At 41.2% G+C, this 18,752-nt stretch overlaps 2 protein-coding genes across 14 annotated transcripts in view; one reads left to right on the top strand and one right to left on the bottom strand.

The window, feature by feature from the left end:
- Positions 1–147: 147 nt before the first annotated feature.
- Positions 148–2,249, top strand: LOC108107639 (dnaJ protein homolog 1). The gene is made up of 2 exons (XM_017215224.1): positions 148–403; positions 660–2,249. The coding sequence occupies exon 2, from the start codon at positions 667–669 to the stop codon at positions 1,723–1,725; it is 1,059 nt and encodes a 352-aa protein (XP_017070713.1). The 5' UTR covers positions 148–403; positions 660–666; the 3' UTR covers positions 1,726–2,249.
- A 3,324-nt stretch (positions 2,250–5,573) lies between these two features.
- Positions 5,574–18,752, bottom strand: part of LOC108107634 — an 80,790-nt gene continuing 67,611 nt past the window's right edge. For 4 of the 13 annotated variants that reach the window (XM_017215216.2, XM_017215214.2, XM_017215215.2 and 1 more), the window contains 11 exons: positions 17,843–18,013; positions 16,742–16,936; positions 16,568–16,676; positions 14,446–14,625; positions 14,248–14,385; positions 13,997–14,154; positions 13,554–13,931; positions 13,102–13,330; positions 12,714–12,999; positions 12,261–12,364; positions 5,574–5,829 (listed from right to left, as the gene is read on the bottom strand). In XM_017215216.2, the coding sequence (XP_017070705.1) occupies positions 5,744–5,829; positions 12,261–12,364; positions 12,714–12,999; positions 13,102–13,330; positions 13,554–13,931; positions 13,997–14,154; positions 14,248–14,385; positions 14,446–14,625; positions 16,568–16,676; positions 16,742–16,936; positions 17,843–18,013 (2,034 nt within the window). In that variant the 3' untranslated portion in view covers positions 5,574–5,743. Of the gene's footprint in view, positions 12,365–12,713; positions 13,000–13,101; positions 13,331–13,553; positions 13,932–13,996; positions 14,155–14,247; positions 14,386–14,445; positions 14,626–16,567; positions 16,677–16,741; positions 16,937–17,842; positions 18,014–18,752 lie in introns of all 13 variants that reach the window. The other 9 variants (XM_017215205.2, XM_017215207.2, XM_017215206.2 and 6 more) reach the window with 4 other exon arrangements.

Below are 18,752 nucleotides of genomic sequence, written 5' to 3'. Positions count from 1 at the left end.
AATTCGCCAGATTTTACTAGTCATCTCCAACAATCTAGACTTATCGTCGCCAATCGCCATTCGCACAATTTCGAGATACAACCCTAAAAGACTAGAAACATCGAGAAATTTCGACGCAGACGAAAAAAGTCTATATAAGCAGCGCACTCAGTGACAGCCGCACATTATCAAAAAAAAATTCAAAGCGAAAAGAGGGTGTTTTTAGTGCGCAAGCCACATTTTGTGGATAAAGAAAACGAAAAGAACAATTGAATAAATTGCGAAAGCAACGTAACAAATATTTCAAGAACATCGGACCCGTGACATTATAGTGTGAATAGTGAAAGCCAGCAATTATTGCACTTTGCCACTGCATTTTGCATATTCGAATTGATATACATACGGATTTCAAGTGATTTTTAAGGTGAGTTAGGATTAGCATATTGTGTGTGTTGGGTCTTTTACATGAGGCGTTTTGTGTGTGGGCAGAAGCATCGATCTGATCAACCCTAACGCATTTGGGGGAAGCGGAATAGTCGGAATTCGCAGACTACTGCGACTACGTCACTCGCATGACAACACGACAGTTGCACAACTTGTGCTTCTAGCAATTTCCATCGCCCCAGCAAGCAATCAGTTTTCATTCTAATCTACAGCGTTTCCCCTTTACAATATTTCAGCTTTAAAATGGCCAAGGACTTCTACAAAATTCTGGGCATTGATCGTAAGGCCTCTGACGATGAGATCAAGAAGGCTTACCGTAAACTGGCTCTTAAATACCATCCCGATAAAAACAAGAGCCCGCAGGCTGAGGAGCGTTTCAAGGAGATTGCCGAGGCCTATGAAGTTCTGTCTGACAAGAAGAAACGTGACATCTTCGACACATACGGAGAGGATGGCTTGAAGGGCGGCACGCCCGGACCAGATGGCAACAGTCAGCCGGGAGCCTACAACTACCAGTTCCACGGTGATCCAAGAGCCACCTTTGCTCAGTTCTTTGGCTCGTCGGATCCATTTGGCGTTTTCTTTGGCGGCGGTGACATGTTTGGTGGCGGCCAAGGCGGTAATACCAATGAGATCTTCATGAACATTGGCGGGGAGGACATGTTTGGAGGCGGGGGCTTTGCTGCTAATCCCATGGCTGGTGCTTTCCGCTCGCAGTCTTTCAATGCCCAAGCTCCCAGCCGAAAGCGCCAACAGCAGCAGGATCCTCCTATCGAACATGATCTGTATGTGACTCTGGAGGAAGTGGACAAGGGCTGCACCAAGAAAATGAAGATCTCACGCATGGCCACTGGAAATACTGGGCCGTATAAGGAGGAGAAAGTGCTGAGCATCACAGTAAAACCGGGGTGGAAGGCTGGGACCAAGATCACATTCCCCAAGGAGGGCGATGCGGCACCCAACAAGATACCGGCTGACATCATCTTCATCATTCGCGATAAACCACATTCACAGTTCAAGCGCGAGGGCATCGATCTGAAGTACACAGCCCAGGTTAGTCTGAAGCAGGCCTTATGTGGAGCACCAGTCAGTGTGCCCACGCTGCAGGGTGATAGGATACCAGTGAATACAAATAACGAGATCATCAAGCCCACCACAACGCGGAGAATCAGTGGACGAGGTCTGCCCGTGCCCAAGGAGCCATCAAGGCGCGGCGATTTGATCGTATCCTTCGACATCAAGTTCCCCGACTCACTGCCGCCAAGCCTGCGAAATCAGCTGGCCGAACTGCTGCCCAACTAAGCGGGTGGGAATGTGCCAGCTACACACTATTGTTATCACTTTAGTTAAGGCCTATATTTAGTTTTATCGTATGTATTCGTAAGACGCCTAAACCCAACCAATTGTAGCCCGAAGCTAGTGAGTGTGCCAAGCGAACAGCTGTAGATATTGGCCGAGGATGAAGACGTTAGATAAGATAGGGAGGAGAACACACAGAGAGCCTGTATTGTGTTGGAGACTGATTGACTATTGATTATTATACCCTAGTAAACACCATTTCCATAATTTGTTTTGCCGGTATTCTGTCGGCGCTAAAATATCTTAAATTTAGTTATCTCAATCAAGTTAAGAATAAATGAAAGGTATTACAAATTGAAAGTAACTCACGATTTTTAAAGCATGGCACACCTTCGGCATTCCAATTCCAACACGGGAAGGTTACTTATATTAGTAAAAACAAAACAATTATAGTTTTATAAACAGTAGGTCCTAGTACGTTTTAGTACCAATTTTATTATGTTTAACAATAAAGTAATTTATACAAATTCAAGTGTTTTGCGGTTCGGTGGGTTAAATAACGGGTGAATAAATGTGAACTATGGATATTAATGTGGTTTGAAGTGATTAAGAAGGAAAATACGAAACTAATATTTGTTTGGATTTTTATGTATCTAAAACCAAATACCTTGAAAGTCTACATCTATATGTAAAATTAATGAAGAATGCGCCACCTGGTGTGTAGAAAGCAATGCTAGGTATGGTAAATTATAATAACCATCTGGCAGCACCGGAAACGAATTATTTTTCAACTTCAGAAAAGCGTTACAACTTTTAAATGTAAGATGATAAGTGAAGCCATCAATTGTTAATTTTAAAACAAAAATATCTCGCCTTATAGAGAAGAACATCTGCTGAATCTGAAACCCCAAAAAGTTCTGTAATAAAAGTCACAAAGTATTATTTTCTTTTTTAAATTTCACATTTTATTTTCTTTTGTTTTCACTTCAAAAGGATTTCGTAATTTAATCATTTGTCACACATTTTCACTATCCTTATGTTGAGTGTTAAGTTGCATTTGCAATTGTATAATCATTGTGTATTTCTTTTTTTCTTTACTGTTGCATATTTTGTTTTTTTTTCTTGTTCTCAAAAAGTATTAACATCCATTGCATGTTCATTTTGTTTCGTTTTTTATATATTTTGTTGTTGTTGTTCTTGTTGCAGCTGCTAATTAGGTTTTACAATAAAAATTGAATTTTAATGTTTGTTTCTTTGCTGTTTGTCCATTGTAATTGGCTGCTGCAGTTTGCTATTGATTTATTCTTTTTTTAGTGTGTTTCGAATTTAGATTTCGTGTGGCAGAGTTATAAATTGTATTTAATATGCAATTGTTACCCTCGTGTATCCTGCTGCTCTGCTGGTCTGGCCAAAAAGGAAAGTGTGATAAGAGATATAACTAACAATACGCTCAAACAAATCAAATATCCGATAACAATTTGTTAAAAGAGATTCCAGTGCATTTGTGTGCACGTGAACTTAATTAAATGAGTACATTGTTTGGCTCACAAACATTCGTATAATAGTGACTATGTATATATATTTAATAAAAATGCTTTAAAAATAGTCAAATGCGTACAAAAAGTTTCACGTTTTCGCCACGTTCATCATTTCGCCATCAAATGAGTTTCATAATTTAACTATTTCATTTCGCTAAAGTCTTCCAACTTGACTGCCTCTGCCTCTCTCTGCTTGAGGAGTTTTTATTATTAATTATTAATTATTATTATTATTATTAAATATTTACTTTGCCTCTGTCAAACTTATACAAACTGTAAAAATTATGTTAAAATGTTGTGATTTGGTATTTTGGTAAATTTCTCCTTGTTTTGTCCCGTGTTTGATTAGCTTTCATCTTCGAGGATGAAGATCTATCATTAGACTGTTGTATACATTTAGAATTTCTATTTACTTCACTTCTTATAGCCTTCTATGGTCTGTAGTTTCAATTATTTCTCTTTCTCTTTGTTTTTGTTTAATATTTCCCTTCATCGTTTAATTAAAGTTTACTTTTGTATATTTAATTCAATTTGATTGGAAACCTAAAAAATGTTTTGATTATGTTTCGATTTGTTGCTACAATGGGTTCAATGGATTCTTTTTTATCGGGGTTTTTTAAAAAAAATGAATGAGTTATCCTGTGAATGTGAGTGTGGACAATGCCTGCAAGTACACTGAAAAGAAAAACCATTGACAATCGCCACTAGCACGGACAGTGTACGGCCGGAAGAATAAAGAAATGTTCAGCAATTGGGGATTTCATTGTTCCTGAATCGAATTAACATCCAAGCTGCATTCACAACCAATTAATTATTATTTCCCATTTTGTTTTTGGTAGAATTTTCATTGTATTCGACTATATACGGTATTTTGGTTTTTGTCTTTGCTAAAAATTCGTTCTACAAAAATTGAAAACCATAGGGTATTGAGACGTAGGAAAATCAAAACTATCTTTTCAATTGAGTTCTCTCAAAACTTGTGCCTTTGTCTATGGGATTTTCTGGGGCTTGGTTTTTCGGGGATCGCTTTTCCTTTGTTTAACTATAATTCTGTTGTCATCGTTTCTCGATTCTTAAAGTGTTCAAAGTGAAGTTCTTAATTATTATTGTAATTCTGCTAGAAGGTGTCGTCTTTTTTTGGTTTGTGTTCGTTTTTTTCTTTTTATGCTTATATATTTTTTTTCATTTACTTTTATTTTTCTTTTGCATAGTTTTATAATTTAATTTTTAATGTTTGCCCGCTTTAACGTGTTGAGTTTGCTTTGCTTTGAGTTAATTTTTGGTTTCTTGTGTTTTTTTTTGTTTTTGCTGATTGGATTCTTTGTGAAGGCTCGGAGCCCAATTTAATTGCATGGAATCATTTTTATTATTTGGTTTTCCTTTTTTAGTTTACCATTTAACATTTTGACTAAATTTTTGCTATTTTTCGTTTATGTGTATGTGGATTTTGTATGGTATCTTTATGTATTTTTTTCAGTGTACTTCCTACGAACTAAACATTTTCATTGCTGCTTTTTCATTTTAATTTTCTCATTACGATTACGAGTGTGTGTGTGTTGATTTGCTTCAGTGTTTGTGTGGCTTAATTGGCTAAAATGTTTTTCATTTAACCCTTTTTGGTTTTCTTACTTTGCATTTGACTTTGTTTTTCTTGTTTGTTTTGTTTTTTGTTTTTTTTTTTTTTTGCAATTCTCTGGGTTTTTTTTTCTTTTATAATTTAAATTCTCTAAGCCTAAATACAATTGTTTGCAATTTGTTTACGGGTTTCCCTTCTCATCGCCTTGACAGCTTCGTCATCGGTTTTACTCCTCAATAAATGTATTTAAATCGAAATTTACTTTCAAGTCTTTTCAGCGACAAATGCATTTGAATTTGTTCTCGTATTTCTTAATCATGTTAAATCTTTTGCCTTAGTTCATATTAAATCTGCTCAAAATCCTTCGCTTTAATTATGCTTTTATTATATGTTTTGCACTTTAAATACAATCAATATAAATCAAAGTCTTCTTTTTTGGGTTTTTAATTTATGTTTTTAGGTTTTGTTTTTTTTTTTGTTTCTTTCTAAAAAGGATCTTCTCGAGTGTGTCCTTTTTGTGGTGCTTCTCTCGTTTAAAAACGTAAACGTAAATGTAAAAATGACAAAAACTCTTCGATGTTTTATCCATTTAAAAAAGAGAGGAAACAAACCGAAGCCAAGCATTTTTCAATAGCCAACCACATCCACATTCATCGATGCATCTTCATTTCGCAGCATTGAGCTTGAAAAATGCTTTTGGGTTCGCTTCGCCTGCTTTGAACTTTGAACTGTTGCTGTTGCTTACTGCTTACTGCTTTTGGTTACTGCTTTTAGCTGTTTCTGTTGCCGTTGCCTTACACTTGATTAGTTAAAATTGAGAATTCGAACAGAGGAATTGAAGTTGTGGGTTAAGAGTTCTTATGCTTGCTTAGCTTGATACTAAATGTTTTGCTTTGCTTTTTCTGATTTAATTTTTCACATCGTCTTTGCGGGTTGTTGACTGTGGATCTGTGCCTAAATTTATCATGTCTCGTGGTTTCCACACCGGGGACCCTACAATTAAATGAAAGAAAAGAAAAGATACAATGGAAACCATATATGAAAAAATATGAAATATTTTCGTTTCGGTTTTTGCAGAACTTAATTTGTAGTTTTTCGTTTTCAGTTTTCTTTTTTTAAATATAGATTTTAGAGAGCGAAAGAGTTAGAAAGAGCAAGTGGGGACCGAACGGAGGGTAGCATCTCCATTTGGTTATATACAATTGTGTTGGAACAGATTTTCATAAGTAATTTGTGGCCAATTCGGATTCGTTAAGTTAAAAAATAGCATGCAAGCAAAGTGCCCAAAGCGCCCATGCACTTTGGACACTTTTTGTTGGTTAAAAAATATAAGCAAAACTAATTATTGTTTAATGTAATGAGCACTACTTCAAGCTGGGTCGGCTACTTGATATAGTTTGGGGGGGAAAACTGGGACGGGATAGTGGGAGTGATTAACAGCTAATTCAACAACTAATATTGGTGATTAGGGTAGATTTGGTTAGAGAGTTGTGTTGGCTAAAATGTTGACATCGCTTGGTTCATTTATTCATTTTCTATTTAACAAATAGTTTAGTTAGCTTTAGCCTTGGCAAATTTTCGAATTTCTGATCAAAGGTTTTGCATTTTATGCCAACATTTTCCGTTCTGCCTCTTCTGTTTTTTTTTCGTGTATGTGTGTGTTTTTTTTTTTCTTGATAAAAAGGGCTCCAATTCCAATTATAGAAAAAATGAAAGAGAGAAATTTATGTACATACATATATATATATATGGGATGGAAATTGGGGTGTTTATAATTTCGAAAATTGTGGTCGAGTGAGTGGTGAAATTGAAATTGAAATTGTTTCGCATTTCAGTTAACCCACTTGCTAATTTCGAAATTAGTTTTCCAGATGCAAAAGTCAAAGAGCGTGATTCAAAAAACGATGGATAAAGTTGTGCATAGATGAGAGTTTCATAAAAGTCAATTCAGTTTTAATTTTATTTCAGTTTTTCAGTTTTTCAGTTTTTAGTTTTTGGCACACGAAAAAGTTGTACGGAAAACAGAAAATTAAATTTCTGGTAAATAATTGAAGTGAAAAAATGCCGAATAAATTCTGGTTTCTGGATACTGGAGTTGGTGGTGGTGGTGAGGAGGAGAAGTGGAATTGTGGGGCACGTGTGTGTAACCATAAGACATATATAGTTAGATAAATATATATATATATATTATCGATTATAATGGACTTGGCATTAGCATTGCTGTCTAGTACAAGATTTATGGCTTAGATCTTCGGCACACTCCGTCATATTTTTTTTTTTCGTGATATTTTGATTGAGAAAATGCAAAACGTTCAAAATTGAAAGGGAAAACTTGCAAAGTTCATCGATATTGATTTGAATTTCGGTTGTTCTTTAGTTAGTTAGTTGTTAGTTTGTTAATCAAGCGATGCCAACTAATAATATCAAGTGTTTGTAACAGACACAACAGATACACAGATATACGCTATATAAGAAGATACACACAAATGCATCGAATGGGCGGGAAAAAATACCTAGAAACTTAACATGCCTAATATAGCTCCGAGTCCGTCTCCGACTCCGACTTCGATTTAAGACTTACGACTATATATATAGCTAACTGAATTCAACATTATTCGAGTTTTGGGATTTTAGTTATCTTTGAGATAATCGTGTGTGTGTGTGTTAGTGTGTTTAGACAAAATGAAATATCACCCGTTAAATTGTTTAATTACTAATTCAATTCAAGTACTCATCACCGACAACAAGCTCCGTTTGCCTAATTACAAATGAATATTGCACTTACCTGCTAAGCAACTACCAAACAAATTTAAATGCATAACTAATCGAGGGGGGTTTTCAGGGGAGTTGTGTTTGATGTTTCGAGAGATTTGGGGATGGGCCAGGAAATCGGTGCATAAACTTTATAAATATATTTATTCGGTTTATTAGTTTCCCATTCTTGTCGCTGTCCTTTGATATTTAACTGTTTGTATACTTTATGTGTTTACTTTTATCTCGTTTGCCATTTGGTTAATTGCATTTCAATTGCTTTAGATTAGTTTTCAGTTTTAGTTTTTCGCATTTAGTTCGGAGTTTCCATTATTAGTTATTGTGTGTGCTCGCTTTAGTTTTCGATTTTTACGCTTTTGATTTTGAAGTTTGCAGTTAGTTTGTTGATTTTTCGGTTATTTGTTTAGTGGATTTCAGTGTTTGTATGTGTGTGTTTGGTTGTGGGTGTGTGCACACACACAAGAATTACCGTTTAAATTTGATATTTGTTTTCGTTCGCCGTCTGCGGCCTCCGCTTATCTCTATTTAGTTTGCCTTTATGTTCGTATATTTTTTTGAGATTTTGTTTTCAGTGTAACATTTATGTTGTATATATGCTGCTGTTGCTGCTGTATATATATATATATATATATATGCCGTATTTACGATGTATATTTTGATTTTTGAGAATGTTTGTTTTCTTATCTTGTTTTGATTTTGCTGCTGTGAAGCCCAGTGTAAACTGTAAACTGTAAACGTTCTTGAAGCTTAAACTTATTTATTTTGACTATGTTTTCCTTTGTCTTATTTTCTTTTTATACTGCTTTGAATTCTCGTTACAACAACCTGAAATTTGTTTGACCTTAATCATTTTCTATATATATTTTGATTTAGTCGAGCGTTTTTGCGGCTTGGGGCCAGAGAATCGAATGGAAATTCCCGACCTTCGACCCGAAAAGATGAGGAGGAGTAGGATGGTTATATACGCGTAGCTACACTTAACACATATTTATATAATATAATGATTACCCATTACTGAACATTGAGGTACGACTTACGATTATCATTCTCTGAATACATCGCCATTTCTCTTTTTGATTTGTATTCGTTTTATTGTATTTCGTGTTACGCTGATTTAATTGGAATGTGAAACGGAAAAGTTTGGAAAACCCATGCGGAAAATGTTTCATTTGATTTGCCCATCGACTTGTTGTATATTTTATGCATGTATATTTGTTTATATCTATAAAAAACCTATAAAAATCATACAAAAAACCATATGCAATATATGCAAATTATTTGTCACAACATTATTGGTACACACACTGATGCCCGTTAGCACAAACGTGCAAATTGGCAAAATTTTCTAACTAACTAATGTTTGTTTTTCCTTCTTTTCTTTGTTTTTTTTTTTCGCTAGTTTTCTTTTTGTCCTTTATGTAAATAATCCCCATATCGATAGGTATACTCTTGTTAGGTATATGTTATGTTAACCCCTGGAATATTGGCGCTCGACCCAAAAGCCCAGCTCAGTTGCAGATTCATTTCGACAGATGGGTAATTAAAAATTTTTGATTTCATTTGCGGAAATGGCATAGTTTCCACTTTGCCGCTTTTCCTGGCTTTACCGCCCTCTGCTAATAGTTAGTTAGCGACTTTTCCCGAACTTTTTACCTATCTGCATGTGTGTGTTTGTGTTTGAAGTGCATATAGTTTTCTTTCTTCTGTGTGTGTGTTTTTTTTATTATCTGCTTCTGGCTGTCTTATTTTTCCCATCTATGTTTCAAGTTGAGTTTGCCATTTGTTTGTCTGCCTGTCTCTTAGTACGTAGTTTACTTGAGTGCGAGTATGAATTTCAACTTTAGTTTTAGTTGCTGTTGCTGCTGATGCTGCAGCTACTTTTGCTGCTCTTTTCTGTTGTTTGCCCTCGTAATTACGGCACTTGAGTATTGTGTGTGCAACGCGGCGTATACGTAATATTTCTACTTGCCACCCGAGGCGAACGGAACTTCCGCCATTTTGTTTGTTAATGTGTGTGGGTGTGGGTGTGGGTGTGAGCGAGTATGTGTTTGTGTCTGAGTGTGTAAATCACGGCGAAATGTTCGCGCTCAACTCGGTTGCAACTTAAATAATTAACTGGAAAACGATGGGGTGGCACACAGCCACACACCCATTATGCAACCTTTCCCACCCGGGATTAGTAACCCCCATTCTTTGATTAGTTTTCGGTATGAACTACATATGCTGCGCTAAAAGAGCTAACTACGCTCAGGTTCGGTGACTTACGGCTAACACTTATATGGTTTTTTGGTACGAGTATGTATGTATGTATTGGGGTATGGTAACATTTCTGCTAGTTCTTCTATTTTTATAAAGAGTGCCTTGCTTTCTTACTTATCCTTGTGAGTTTCTTTGTTGAAGTAGTAGTAGTAGTAGTAGTAGATTGTATATAGGCTAGGTCTTTTTGATTTCAATCCCTTGTGTTGGAAGTTCGTGTTCGGTTTTGATTACTTTCATTATAGTTTGCATATTGTGAGTTCTTTACGTATATCTGAGCTGAGTTCGGTTAAAATTAGTTTTGTTGAGGCATTTTGGGTTGTTCGGCTGTTATCTTTGGTTTCAAAATAGTGGAGGTCTTTAGTGGAGGTCCTTTAGTTGGAAGTTCCTTTTTGATGGAGTATTCCATTAAACATGGATCTCGAAGTAGTCGTGACAGTCAACACAACCGCCGGGTGCCTCGGAGGAGCCCATCTCGGGCACAAATCCTATTCCCCCAGTGGCCGTGGGCTGGGCACTGACCACCACCATTCCACGTTGCGTCTTCTTCCGCGTGCGACTTTGCCGCACGCGGGACTTATGCTAGGAGGGTCTCTTCTGATACAGACAGTCGATGCATGTGGTGTACTCCGGTGCCGAGGAGCTCAGTTGATAGCCACCCTGCGGATCATGCTGGCAGCCAGTATATCCTCCCATATCAGGGGCATAGTTCATATATTGATGTTGATGCTGCTGCTGTTGCTGTTGGTGGTGCATCGGTGGCTGATGCAGTGGTTGTGGTGGATGTCGTGGCAGAGGATCGTATATGGGTTGCGATGAGAAGGTATTCTCAGCGGACTGGGATCGCAGGGGTCCCGAGCTGTAGACCACATAATTGCGTTCTGGGGAAACCCCATAAGTCCTATGTCCGTAGGAGCTACTAGTGGTAGTACTATCCCTGGAAGTTGAGCGCTCCAGGGATTTGCTTAGCCTGTTCCTACTGCTTGAACCTCCACCATAACGTCCTGTTGGAGCAGCAGCCACATAGTGATCACTGCAAGTCTGGTTGTCATACACCGGATAATACTGATAGGTTTCCTGGGGCCTTGGTCGAGTGCCGGTTTCAAAGCTTCCATGGGCGGACATGCTCCGCTTACGACTGCCATGTGGCACATCCAAGTTATGATCAGATTCACCGTGACTATCAAAGCTGCTGCGTGGTGAGTGGCGAAGACAGGAGCTACCTGTCATTCCCCTGTCTGGAGACAAATGATCCATACTGCCTCTGGGAGAAACCCTGGGCGAAAGAGTCTCCACACTACACACATGTGATGGTCCGCCTTTCTTTAGACAGCTTCTATCAGGACTCTTTGACTTGGATGGACTGGAAGGCGGCTTTAGGATGCCAGGAGCCGGTCCACTGGTATGCTTCAATATGCCACCACCTTCAGAGGAGCGACGTGGACTGGGTGTCCTGCGACCACCAGAAAGGCGGTCTTGTGAATTATCCCTTGAGGAGCACACACTTAATCGCTTGCCTTGATCACTCAAACTAGTCCTAGGGGACTTAATCTTAATAATTCTCACTGGAGAGCTACCCTGTGACTTGCAGCGATCTGGGGAGATATATATCTGCCGCCTGCCACCCTTTGCCTTGGTGGAAGCAGGTCGTTCCGGTGACTTGGCCTTAAAGATCTTGTCCACCTTTTTGTCAATGACCACGATGTGCGAGGCCAGCGAACTGGTGGTGGCTTCTTCCTCTGTTTCATCACCTGACCTCTCAGAAGGACCCGTAGTGGTGCCAGTGCTATCTGATTCTGTGGCTGGCCTAGAGGGTGATTCAATGTCCACCACCACTGTTTGTTGGGTATTCTCAACTATAGTTTGTGGTTCCGGCGAGAGACTGGAGTCATTCTGCTGCTGATCTCCAGGATCTTCGGTCATATCCTGCGGATCAAAGGCCTTCTCGCGCAGACTCTCCATGTAGGCCACTATGTCACAGGTGCCATCGGCTAGGTTCTCCTGCTCGAGATCACTCAAATGCTTGTCCATAAAACGAGCTGTGGCGTCCGTTTCGGTTGGGATACGGTCACGGTCACGTCGCTGCTTATGCCCGGATTCCCTGGCCTGGCCCGACGGATGCTGGTGGACGACGGCCACCTGCTGTGAGGCGGCCAGTCGTTCCGCCTCGCTCTCGAAGATCTCGATCACTTCGATATCCTGCTTGGGGGATTGACGCGGCGATTGACGCGGCGACTGACGGGGAGAGGGATGTAGGGTATGGGATTGGGTCTCTCGGGGATCGGAGGCAAACAAGCTACCACTACTGCCTAAACTTAAGTTAAAAGAGGTCGCCATCTGGATGGCATGCGCCTCTGACTCCGACTCGAGCTCCGATTCATCCGGGCTGGGCTTACCTAGGTCCTTCATCAGCACCGGCTGGTAACTGGCCGGCGGATGCGACGATTGTATGAGGCGCGCCTGGCTGCCGGTGCTGCCCACCGATAGCGTCGATGTGGTGCTGTCAGGTTACGGATTTCACAATTCAGATGTCAAGATGCGGGTCGAGCAGTAAGAGAAAGGGATAAAAACACAGGGTCAAGCAATAGTCGAGCTTACTTCGCGAGCTATAAACCGGGTTGGAAATCTCCTGACTGACTGGATTAAAGGTTATAAATATTCTAACTCCTTAATCTTTTTTCTCACTGCAATGTTTGTATGTTAACTTAAGCTGCATGTTATTTAGATAGTTAGCTGATTAACTATTTTAATACCTACATAGCAGTAAGGATTAGTTTTATTGGATCAATCCAGTTAGTCAGCAGAGAACCAGTTAGCAATGGGTTAAAATCAGGAGTAACCAAACTTACCTCAGCGTCAGGTGATTGGGCGTCCGACCCAGTGTGGCCTTGGGCCTGATTGTGCCCTGCTGCGAGTCCTCCTCGCCCTCCGATTTCGTTCCAGGATCGATCCTTTCGATGTCCGAGCTATGGTGATGCAGATGTGGCTGCCGAATGGGTGGTGGCGGTGGCTCCCTGGGATGCGGATGAGGATGTGGGTGGGCATGGGCATGTCCTTGCTGCATCTGCTGTTGCTGTTGTTGCTGTAACTGCTGATGCTGCTGCTGATTGGGATCTGGGGAAGAGCACGTGATTTCTTTATGGTACGGCGTGTGATGATGCGGGATGCATTTGTTACGGGAATTGTTAGCGATCTTCTCGACAGAATTGGAATCATCTGAACTGGGCTTCAACTTACCTGTAACATCGCCCACTGTCTTGCTGCGTCCACGGAAGCCAGTTGGTTGCATCTGCTGGCCGTGAGTGTGGCCAGAGGCATAGTGGACAACGCCCACACTTGGGGGCAGGTCGTCCGCTTCCTGGCTGCCTGACAAATTGTCGTAGTCAATGTTACCAGCCGAGTGGCGCTGGGATCCAGACTTCTTCTTTGGTTTGCCCAGGGTGTGAGAGCCATGAACAATAGTGATCTGGAAAGATAAGTAAATATAAAGTATGTAAGTATAGGTACAAGATAATATTTAAATATATGTGGCGGTCCAGCCTAAGACGCCACACAGCGGAGTTGAGCGAAAGCTAAACCAGGCTAATTAAGAAACGGTCGGCTGGTAACACTGTTCTTGTCGCCGTCAGTTTAAGCTAAGATTTTTGGCGTGTGTGCTTCGAAATATATTTTTAGTATATTGTGTTTACCTGCTGCTTGGGACGTTCCAGCGTCTGAGAATTACCCGCATAACCCATGCTGCCCATGCCCTGCGAAGAGTGTCCAGAGACGGAGCCGGAGCTGCCGCCAAAGTTCTTCATCGGAATTGACATGTTCCGGACGCTCTCCCGAATGATCTGACGAATGGTCTTCAGGAAGGCATTGCGGAAGTCTGCGGTGCTGTTGGACAGCACATAGACCTTCTCGGAGCGACGTTGCAATTGGGAACGCAAATGGATGAGCTCCCACAGGAAGTGCGAGTCCATATCCTTGGCCGAACTGGCGCGCACTTGCACCTCGGTTACGGGTATAAGCACCTGGTAGCGAATGATCTCCACCTCATTGGTGGCATTCTTGCTGGATACGCCCTGGGAATAGGATAAATATGAAAGAGGTTAATACTTTCTTAAGGTATTGTATAAATTCAACTAACCATTAACTTCTTCTTTTGACGCAGCCGCTCCTTGCAGAGGAACACTACTGCCGACTTGAACACAAAGCACATGGCATGTAGCTCTAGTCCCTTCTTGATCTTGCCCAGAAAGTCCGAAATGTTAAGCCATTCCACTCCGCCATAGTACAGGAGATCTCCTAAGTTTAAAGAATTTTCAACTATTTAGAGGAGTTCCAAATAGGCTTTAAGAATATTTTTTCTAACTCTAATCTATGTTTATGTTGTCTCACCTGGACTTAGATCAATGGGCTGTTTGCACGACTTTTGATGCTGCCGGAACAGGTGATCAAAGATGGCCCCGTACTCTTCATGGATGCGCTGCATCTCATTGATGTGCTCGGCTACCTTTTCCATGCCCTTAAGTGCCTCTGTTTGGTGTTTAATTAATTAATATAAATCAGGAATTGTTATATCTTCCATATACATACCGCAAAGATGCACATGCTCATCGGCCCGGGTGTCTGTAAGGTTGCGCATTTGCTGCAGGAGCAAAGGATATTTAAGGATACGCTGAATGGGCTTGATCAGATACGATTCCAGGGTGCTGCTGTGCTGCTGCTTGGGATTCCGGGCGGCCAGGAACTCTTGCAGGGCGTGATTGCCCTCGTCTGGATGAATGAGGAGGGGACACGGATAAGAATTGAAATGCAAATTGAGACATTTGCCAAATGATTCGATTTCAATGGACGCTCGTTCGAGTCGGTGTAATTAATTGCAACGTTGCCCCATTAGAGCCAATGGGAATGGTTATGCGGGGGGAATGGTGGGGTAACAGGGGAAGGTACACAAGGATATGCAGTTACAGCGGCTATGACAGCGTCACAACGTCGACAAGAAAATGTCATTAACTTGTTCTTATTGTCAGCCGAGCAGCTTTTGATAAAGGCAAAGTCAAAGCCTGTCTGCAGCAGGAAAGGCAGCTGGAGATGGAGCTTCAGCTGGTGCAGATTTACGTCTAATAGCGTCTGCCGTTGGCTGCTTGTCCTTCTGCCAGTCAGCCAGCCAGCCAGCCACGCTCCCTTCTTCCCCATCTCCATCTCCATCTCCAGCCTCATCCTCATCGTCAACCCCTCAATATCCCTCCGATCCGCAACAGGATTCTCCTGCTCTTGCACGTAACGAAGGCACTTAAGTGCACTTCTTGCTATAATTAATTATCCTTTCAACTTTTTGCATAAAATTTCATGCAACAGCCGGGTGCAGTGCCACCACCCATCCTCGAGTGGATACTGCTTCCAAACTCCCCCTTTCAGTTACCTTGACTACGCTTTTGCATCATTGATTGTAAATATTGCGCATACATTTTTTACCTTCAACGCTTTTGATTAGCTGCAAATCCCATTCTATCAACCCATCAACCCATCATTTCATCCATGGACGCATCAATCACTGTGGCATGATAAAGGCGGGTAGTGGTTGGGCTTTATAGCAGCCAGCTGTTTGCTGGAGTGTTTTTAAGCTTAGACTAAGTCTAATTTAATTATGACATGTTGTCACGCGGCAGTTTGCCTTTTATCCGGCTCACTACTGCAAGGCAAGCTTAGTGGAGAAGAGCACCCAAGTTCCAACCCCGCATCCCCTGCCTTTCCACACCCCTTTAAGCCCCACCCAAAGAACAGAAGTTCTGAAGCCCTGGCATAGTTTTGGGTCGCCATTTGTAAGCGTGTCATAATTCTACAAGTTTAATTAACAAAAGATACTTGACAGTTGCCGCTGCTGCTGCCACTGCTACTGCTGCTGCTGCCTTGGCATGAATATGAATATGCTGCTCTGGGAAGGAACCCCATGCCACCAAATCCCATCCCATGCCACATCACACCCCCCTTTTTTGGTTGGGAGTTTGCCTTCAGTTTGCGGTTTCCACTTTGGGGGTGTCGTCGACGTCGGCATTTGCGGTTGTAATTATTCATTTAACTTGCAAATCATTTTAAAGTGGGCGCAACGCGGCCAAAAACGGGGCGTGGCACAATTGAAGCGAATAGTTTGCCAATTGTTCGCTCTGTGGATTCGGATGGGTTCGGTTCGGTTATTTGACTTTTACAAGTTTCTTGCTCAACTGAAACTCAAATAGACTTTGACGCTTGACGCTGATTGCAATAGTTGCTATATTGTATGCTCTCAAAGAGGCTATATATATACACACACACACACAAACACATGTACAGTGCGTTTCATAAGGGTAAATGCTAATTGGGTTGGGAAAAAACTTAAAGTTTTAACCTTTTCCTGATAGGTAATTCTCTCTTCTTGCATTAATTAGTGCTATGTTTGCATTAGGAAGTTCACTAATCAAGTTGAAATGTAAAATTACTTCATTTTCCTTTAAGTTGTTTCAATTTTGAACTGCAAATAAGTTCCCTTGTGTCTAATATTGTTATCCCCGATGTACATGCAAATACATTCCTTGTAATGTGCCTAATCAAAGTTCTAATTTAATTTTTTCCAAGATTTCTAGTTTTCCATTTACATATATTGTTACCAACTGTCTTACTGCTGATGTATGTAAATTTGTCTGGGGGATTGCTTGTAATTCTGTAAAGGAATACTCACTTGGATGCAGGACTTTCTGGGCCTTGCTGTGACTGGCACAGAACGAGGAATACAGCTTGAAGTGGTTGACGTAATACAAGAAGGCCGAGCCAATTGCAAAGAGAACATTCTGCGAATCGCAATGATATGGAATTACTAATGTGCAACACATAAATTACCATTGACAAAACGCACCCTAAACTGGCCACAGTGCTCGAACTTGTTAAACTCTGGCTCCAGATCCAAGGACTCTTCCAGATTCTGCAGGAACTGTCGCTGGAATGTGACGATCTCGTGGATGTTGCCAAATAGAGCGTTGATCTCGGCATTGGAGAGGAATGTCTCGCGTTTCATGGGCTCCAGATAGTGCTCCAGCAGATTGTTCAGGTGCTGAAAAAGTTAATAGAGAGGCGGCGGATGGTTCAATAAAGCTCAAACGATAATACAAATTAAGGGGAAGTACTTTTTTTTTAGTTTAAGGGACAGTAGCGAAAATGCATAAATTAAATTAAAAAATCAACGACCGACGATGCCGCGGTACCGTCCCTTTTCTGGCCACAACAATTCCCGGCGGAGTTGCCCAGCAGTTATGCTTGGTTGGAGGAAACTTTTTAGTTTTGCCAACTGGCACAAAACATGAAACAAAAAAGAGTGGAGAAATACTGTAGCATAGCCACAGGCGCGCGCTTTCATTTGGAACAATACTTCCGGGCAGCGGGGGCGTTGGGTGACGGGCAGAGCGGGCAATAGGCGGGCCATGGCAGGTTGGCCACACAGCGCTCCACAGATAAGACCCGGAGCCATCGCCCGTCGCCGCAGCGGCGCTTTACATAATTTCTAAATTATAATAATTATTTGTATGCTTCCTGGGCCAGACCAACCCAAAAACCAGACTTGAAGTTGGCTTAAAGCAAACAACTGGCAAGGAGATGCCGAATCGGTAGAAACAGAAATATGGCAGTAGGAGAAGACCAAACAAAAGCATAGCGACACAGTTAAAGGATTAAAATTTGCATTTTTAATTGCAGGCGGACTTTTTGCCGCCCAACTCTAATGAACACAAGTCAGTGGTCGATGCTGGGATTCGTATTAAAGTTGGAACACTGACCATAAAATTATGGGTTAGTAATATTTTACTAAGATTTATGAAAAGAAATTTTAATCAGGTAGAAATAAATATACAAAGTTATTCACTGGGTCTTTAGGCAGCTATACATTTTACAAAGCATACTTTTAGGCACTCGTTTTTATAAAAGAGAGTTTAAATCTCCAATGATTTTCTCTCTGTAGACTTACCTTCACATAGGTGCGTTCCGTATCCACCAGCTCCATGACGACTTTGCGCAGCTTCTCCGCATCGGTCAGTTGGCGCGATGGGGTTAATGCCGTGGTCGACACCGACGAGGTGACCGAGCCAGTTGGGCTCGATTTGCGTGTTTCCTGGGGTGAACGACAAAATCCGGTAACCTTAACACGGTTCACAGGTCAGGTTCAAGTTGTTGTAGTTGTTGTTTACAGTGGTGTTGTGTGGTTGTTGTTGTAGTTGTTATTGTTGTTGTTTTGTTGGTGTTGTGTTGATTATTGTTGCATGATGAGGAGGAACAAACCCAAAGGAAGAACAGAACGAAAAGAGATGCGAGCGCGTGAAAAGGAGAGACACCAAATAAATGACAATAAACAAAAATGAAGTTAGCCATGACAGAGATAGATAAGAACAGCGATAGTTTATAACACCTAGGTGGGGAGGGTAGGTAGCTCTCTTTGGGATCTAGATGCCGTTGGGTGGTGCTAAATGTGGGTTGGGGGAGGGGTTATTCAAAAAGGATTGGAATGAGTTTTGGGCGTGGCCAAAAGCCCGCGGCCACTTTAAGGAGACACGGAGACAGCTGCGGTTCTAAATGACTGTCACGTCCTTGTCCGAGTTGTTGGTGTTGTGCTTTGTCCTCCGTGGGTGTTGGTGTTGCGGCCAAAGTGTTTGTGGGTCTCAATCTCAAGCTCCCACCATTGCCATCCTTCCCGGGAAACTAACTATCTTGTATTCGTACCACCCACAACCTTTCTGTTCTGCTTTCTCTTTGTGTGTGTGTGTGTGAGTGTGTGTGGTTACAAGCACATTTGGCACTGACAGTTGACGCTTGACGGTTGACATACACAAAATACATACGAACATGTCGTTGCCCCATCCTAGATATGCTTTATCCACCAC

This window comes from Drosophila eugracilis, unplaced genomic scaffold (assembly GCF_018153835.1).
Source record: "Drosophila eugracilis isolate 14026-0451.02 unplaced genomic scaffold, ASM1815383v1 contig_2088, whole genome shotgun sequence".
In the NCBI taxonomy this organism is placed as follows: domain Eukaryota; kingdom Metazoa; phylum Arthropoda; class Insecta; order Diptera; family Drosophilidae; genus Drosophila; species Drosophila eugracilis.
The sequence above is the reverse complement of the archived record's forward strand: the minus strand, read 5'-3'. Positions and strand labels throughout refer to the sequence as shown.